Source organism: Nanorana parkeri, unplaced genomic scaffold (assembly GCF_000935625.1).
Source record: "Nanorana parkeri isolate BGI_ZX_2015 unplaced genomic scaffold, ASM93562v1 scaffold765, whole genome shotgun sequence".
In the NCBI taxonomy this organism is placed as follows: domain Eukaryota; kingdom Metazoa; phylum Chordata; class Amphibia; order Anura; family Dicroglossidae; genus Nanorana; species Nanorana parkeri.
This window is the reverse complement of record NW_017307033.1, coordinates 789,680-796,358: the sequence shown is the minus strand read 5'-3', so window position 1 is coordinate 796,358 and position 6,679 is coordinate 789,680. Positions and strand designations below refer to the sequence as shown.

At 38.8% G+C, this 6,679-nt stretch overlaps 1 protein-coding gene across 1 annotated transcript; it reads right to left on the bottom strand.

Annotated features, from left to right (window-relative positions):
* Positions 1-286: 286 nt before the first annotated feature.
* Positions 287-5,409, bottom strand: LOC108793623 (anterior gradient protein 2-like). The gene is made up of 8 exons (XM_018564618.1): positions 5,359-5,409; positions 5,004-5,181; positions 4,818-4,881; positions 4,528-4,580; positions 3,313-3,389; positions 3,042-3,105; positions 1,388-1,471; positions 287-389 (listed from the first exon to the last, which is right to left on the bottom strand). The coding sequence occupies exons 2-8, from the start codon at positions 5,173-5,175 to the stop codon at positions 340-342; spliced, it is 564 nt and encodes a 187-aa protein (XP_018420120.1). The 5' UTR covers positions 5,176-5,181; positions 5,359-5,409; the 3' UTR covers positions 287-339.
* Between the last annotated feature and the right edge of the window lie 1,270 nt (positions 5,410-6,679).

The window sequence follows — 6,679 nt, the reverse complement described above, 5'->3', positions numbered from 1 at the left end:
GTGTTTATACAGCACTATATGCAAACAGAAGGTTCATATTGAGCTGTGTGTAATGGCTCTTTTCAGTTACCTAAGGGATCGCGCATATAAGTGAAAGAATATTAAATATCTGTGAGTTAAAAAGAATAAAGCCTGTTTGTGTGTGGGGATTTAAGAAAAGGAGAGCTGCTAAATGAGGATGCTAGAAGTTCTTCTTGGTCAAGTTCGCCATGTGTTACATAGGATGGGGGAGTGTTCAAAAGTAGGGGGGGGGGGGGTTTGCTTGTGTTGCCTTGGTTGTGCTATGCGGTGCTTTCCTGGTCACCATTGGAGCACTGGAAGACTCGCTCTTCTGGCCTCTCACAACTCAGTGTGCAGAAGAGTTTTAGCTTTCTTCATGTTTGTAACCACTGTTGGTGAAATATAAGGAAAGGCAAATGTTAGTTTCATCACCACGATAGTATAACAATTGGGATCTTATCCTAACCATAAGCAATAAGTAACGTGCATGTACAGCAGTTGTAGCAATGCAAAAGGTCATCTGTTTTTCACAGGGTAAAGGTGCCCATACACCTTACAATTATCTGCTGTCAGATGGAAAAAGTGCAACAGATTGGCCGAGGTGGAGTTTACTCCATCCACACAGTTAAGTGTAGATGGAGGAATCTGTTGCACCTTTTCCATCTGACCACAGAAAATCTGCCGATAAATGTAAGGTGTATGGCCAGCTTAAGATCAATTCAAAGATACTTGTCAGGAGAGAAATATTTAGGCTGACATGGTATCTGGAAATGCTAGATTCCTAGCTTTCACTGTCTTCAATATTGTGTGAATTACAGACTGTGAACAGCATTTAGTAAGGACAGAACTTCAGCTTGCACACATATTCTAGGCCAGAAAATAATTGAAGACCGAAAACCAACATGACTACCAGTAAATTGGTATTTTCAAACGGTAGGTCAGCAATAGCATCCCCTAATTTCTCCTACTGTTGGGGGAAACCGCATACCTTTGGGGTATGAGCCCTGCCAATATAATATATTTAAAAATAGAAATTGCTCCACCCCCTGTGGGCTGGGCCTGTTTTTATTGCCCACAGTAACCAGTCAGATTTTTCATTTCTTCCTCCCAGTATAAGAAAACGAAAGGAAGAATCTTCGTGGATAGATGCCCGGAGGCAAAGTGAAGAACCACCCACGGCAACCAGTTAGGTGCTTAGTTACATTTTCTGAATGCATTAAAATATGACAGGTGGCTTCTGATTTGTCACTATAGAAAACATCTCCACCGTTCCTCTCCACCCAGTGTTAAGTAAGCAATCTTTCAGTAAACAAAACTTGCAGAACCAGACGTAAATGGAAAATAGATATTTCCTTTTTCCATAAAACAATGTTTCAGCTATACTTACATTCTGGGATGTCTCCAGCTTCATAGGCATACAGTCTGTTTGAGTATCTTCCTGCAAGGTCTGTTCTCACAGTCATTGATGGATCTGCATAGCAGAAAACATATACGTTAGAAGTGACATAAAACAAAAGTAAATAACGAAGACCGCAGTTTAGAGCAATTACACATTTACTAACTGTGCAGCTATAACGGCAAGGACTCCTGTATATACTTTTCATTCTACTTTTTCTGTAATTATTGAATCACTAATGTCAAATACAATGCAACAGACAGTTGTAAAACAAGTACAAACTGTACAAATTTGCTTTTTGATGAAAACAACTAATTTCACTATAGGTGGATATTCACCTTACAGTATGAACACAGCTTAATATGATGGATCTGGGTGCTAAGGCATGATCGTTACCTATTCCATACATATTGTCAGCATTGGGCCGCAAACCAGATCTCAGCAGAAATCCTTTGTGAATTGATTTTGTATAGTCTACAGGTTAGCTGATAGACTATTGTGCTCCTTGGTAATTCTGGTAGCATCTTTTTTGCCAGTTAGATAAGCACAAACACAGAATATCAGCATGTATGACTATGCACAAACTGGATATGCTGTAAAATGTTCATCTTCCCTGAAAATACTATAAACTACTGCTTGTATAAAGTGCAGATACCTGCAGTAGTCTTCAAATCCCTGCGGTTACAGTCAGATGCTAGACCACTACAATAGTCCAAACTCCAGAACCCCCTGAAGGAAGCAAACCCCTTGCCCACCCCTTCCTGCCTCCTGCACATTCATTCTGGCAAGTGACACTCCCCATTATAGTGATGTGCCTATAGGGATGTGGAGGAGAGAAGGCAGTGGTAAGCTTAGTCACTACCCTGATGTGCCAAAGCATTGCCTGTCAGAAGGGCTTATTCCACCATGACAGCAAGCTTTTGGTGACTACTACAGATATGTGCAGTGTCCTTTTAGTATCAACCAGAAAGGAAGGAACTTGTTTTTAATGAGTCAGCCAACTGATAAGACTTGCATTGTAAGAAGGAGCAGTAAAGCCCAACCATGTGTAGCATTGCAAGGCAGGACATGCATAAGTAACAAGCAAATCTGGCCCAATGTTAATATATAATGATATAATGAAAATATATAGAAATAAGGTTCTTCAAACATTAATGGATATTTGTTTTATTATGAGATTATTTACATTCAGCTAATCTCTTTTGACATGTATATTTACAAAAAAAAATGATGCTAATATACATCTCAAAACAAGTAGGATTTGTAAATTAATTGTAATTCATAGACTCTCAAATTCAATTCAAGCCTGGCAATAGTTGAGCAAGGATGTCTAGATGACACATTCCTTCTCATTTGGTTCCTAGAAATCGTGGCTTTTTCCATAGACATAGCTATTAGAAATATTGGGGGGAAAAAGGCACTTTGTCTAAAATATGAACCCTCTCGAGTATTTAAAGTCAAATCTTCCCTGGAAAAAAAACACTGGAGTAAAAGTGTAAATCACATTGAATCGCTAGGCAACGAAACACTTTTTGTTTCACATACTTCAATAATTAAAGTATACAATGTTTAGAAAAATCTCTGGGACACAAACGGCTCAAATCAAGAGGAAATTGTATCAGTTGACAATCGGAACAGAACTCACCCACAAATATGACTCTGGGTACATAGTGCCCATCTGGAGACTGGTTCTCATCAGCGACAGGGTGCTGTAGGTGAAAAGCAAATCCAGTTATAGAGATGGGTTAATATTAATGTAATTCTGGTGCGTTTCTAGCAGTTATCCTTTCTTTTTACTATGTAATAGAGAAAGCATTGGAAGTATGTTATACTGTGCCTCATTATATACTCCATGTATTTCTTTTTATATATTTTGTTTCATTAATATAAACTTAAGAAAATACCAGGGAACTCACCACTACATTTAACATAACAAAGTTTTCCTGAGCCAGTTTCTGAGCCAGGGGATCAGCAACAAACGCTTTTTTCAGGTCTAGATAGGGAGATAAAGGGATTAGTAATATTGACCATTGATAAAATATATCATATAAAGCAATTAATCCTGTTAGTAGGAATTTTCAATCTATCCACAAGAGTACAAGTTCTTGTTCCAGCCATGGTTTACCTTTACATTTACTAAAGAAGTACTGCCTTCAAAACCATTGGAAAGAAAACCTGGAACTGTTTTCCAGCTGATGAGATGTTTGCTTAGCATTGTGAAACAATCCAGGAAAGTGACTGCTTTACATGGATAATGTGTCAACGCAGAAATGTGACAGCAGATAATACTGCTCCAGGGCACCACATAGTGAATTGCTGACCTTGAACAAACATTAAGCTAAGGAAGAGTCAGGATGCCTTATTCTAGGCTGATAACTTTCCTAGTACTAAAGAAAGTAAAAAGATCATGCACTTTCAAAAATGAGGAATCTCCTATCTTTCTACCCTGACAATCTCTACCTTGGCAATTTGCTGTCTCTGGTCGGTTGATGGGAGGGGCTAGGAATAACTCAAAGATAGGGAAAAACACCGCCCTCTTTAATTTCCATAAAGAGTCCACCCCCTTGCTGACATCATCTCTCAAGGTGAAGGTGACCAGAATGAATCGCTAAGCACAGGAGACAACCAATTTATGCCACTTGCTGCTGGAATCTTAAAAAAAAATCCCATTCCCAGCTTATGTTCAGAGCTGTTTTAAGGGTAAGACATTTCTAAGGTTGCCACCAAAGTCAAAAATTGGCTTATATGGTTTTAAGCACTTGGCATCATAAATTAGCAACCAGCAGAGGTTGGAAATATGAATGTATTTACACCAGAACCTTGCTTTATGCAGTTATGATGACCAGAGACTAATATTTTATTTAATCAGCTTCAACTTGTCAGCTTTATATGTTCCCTTAGGCACCAGAGACTGCAATTTTCTTTCTTAAGAATGGCATTATACAGTTACTAAGATAAGGGCAAGCTTTGTCTTTCTCACTGGTTTTAGAGGACAGCAATGCATGTTTCAACAAATGTTTCATTGGTTCCGTATTTTATATTCCCCTTGGGTTCCACATGTTGTTTAATTGCTATATTTAAAATGTCTCTTATTGGTCATATTTTAACATGGATATACATTTTTTATTTACCTTGGCTAAAGGGACAGTCTTCCAAGTGATGAATCACCATAAGAGGCTTCTTTCTGCAAAGAAATATTGACAAAAGAAAAGGGTTATGGTAAAAGCTATATTTTGTAAGCGTTTGGGGCAAACACGCTTGGTGACCAAAGCTTCAAGCCAATGCAATAAAAATAGTCATTGTTCTTATTCCAAGTTTGACAACAACATTTTATTCATTCATTAATTCATCCATACATGTAAGGGTTTGACCTTCTAATTGTGATAAAAACATAAAGGTAAGCCAGAAGGGATGTACTTACGTTTCCCTGGATGCGGCCAATGCTTCTTCATAGGTCTGAACCCACTCAATGCTACTACCCCAGCCTACAAAAAAAAAAAAAAGAGTGCACAAGAACAAAACGTAAGTCCCGTTCATAAGCGCAGCAATCCGTGATGTATCCACTTCTGCAAGGTTTTTTCTTGTGTGAATAAGAACAGACACTCACCTCTGTCGAGAGTTTTGGGTTGAGTGACAGGGGGTTCAGTAGATTCTGCATCAGCCTTAGGTGCCGCGGTGGGGTCAGGTGTTGCCTGTCTTTTTGGCTTTCTATTGGCAGCCTCATTCATCACAGTACACAGGAGGATTAGCAGGCAACAAAAAGACAGGTTGGAATTCATGATGTCCTGTATAAGACAAACAAAAGAAATATTCAGCAATAGAACAATAAAGTCAGATGAACAGTGCACAACCAACTTTTGCTACTGTATGAAATATGTTAAAATTGTAAAATTTTCCATGAATGCTATACAGGGTATACTATGGAAAGTTAAAAAATAGTCAGTGCAATTGGGGAAAATAACTGTAAAAGATATGAATTGAGTCTGCTGCTGGACTGTTGTCTCACTCACCTGTGGCTTGTGGCTGCCTGTGGCAATGTTAGAAGTGTACCAGGATGATTAGTACTGCAGGTTACAGGTGAACATCTATTTATACCCAGTTGATCTTTGGCTGAGCAGTCTGCCAAAGATCAACGTCAGCCTTAAAACCAGGATGTCCTGATCCCTGCAGTCTGACTGACCCAACCCAGAGATCAACGAAAGCTAAGAACTGCCTCCATCACACCTTTCCCTTTCTCCGGGTTGCCATTGTTTGTTTAGTGGAGATATGCTGGGGGACACACCCGTCCCTGGCCCTTTATTCTGGATGTGTCCTATACTTATTGGCTGAGGTGTACAGTGTTTGTGAGATTCAGAACTCAGAAGAATTAAGAAAATATATGACTGTACATTCCATTCACAAGCATGACTGTACTATGTGACTGTGTGCCAATGTAAAACTGCAGGAAATTCTAGACTTTCTCAATCCTTTGCTTTTAAATTATACATGCACACTTTATAAAAAATAATCTTTAAGAATAATAATCTAATAAATTATGTTAAAACACAATGCTGTCTAGACCATAGTATGGCTCTCTAGCTAGCTGTGATAGTGTCATACTGTGTAGTTCCAGCACAGCTAGAGGCACAGAAGGTTCCTCATGCATTTTCTAGGTAGACCTGGCCTGGGGCATCACAAATTACATCTCTACATGAACTTGGTTATGGTGCTTTTTTTTTTTAGCAGTACAAAATATTGTAGAACTATACACTATAGGCTTTTTACAATTCTTTTGTGCACTAGGAAATGATGAGCATAATAGAACGTTGTATCGTTTTCCTGAACATAAATATGCATGGTCCACAATTCTATATTCAGGGAAATATTTGGTTACAAAGATATAGCAAGTCTCAGAGAGGTGGTGAGAAGAGAAATGCTCTCGTCTCAAATGTGCACAAGAATGAATAATCCTAAGGCCCTGTTCACGCCTGTGAATGGAGCTGATCGCATGAGTTTTGCTCATTTCTCCGTGAGACTCATGTGATCTCCTGCGGGCAATGTATAACCCCTTCATGACCGAGGCCTTTTTTCTGTTTTTTGCACCCATGTTATAATGCACATTGTAGGCCTGAAAATTACCTAAATCCCCCCAAACATTATATATTTTCGGAAAGCCAAGACCCTGTAGAATAAAATGGTGGCAGGTACAAATGTTTATGTTGCACAATATTAGCGCAACTTATTATCAAAGCCAAACATTTAGTGAAAAATGCACTTAAGTTACATACAGTGCCCCAAAACACA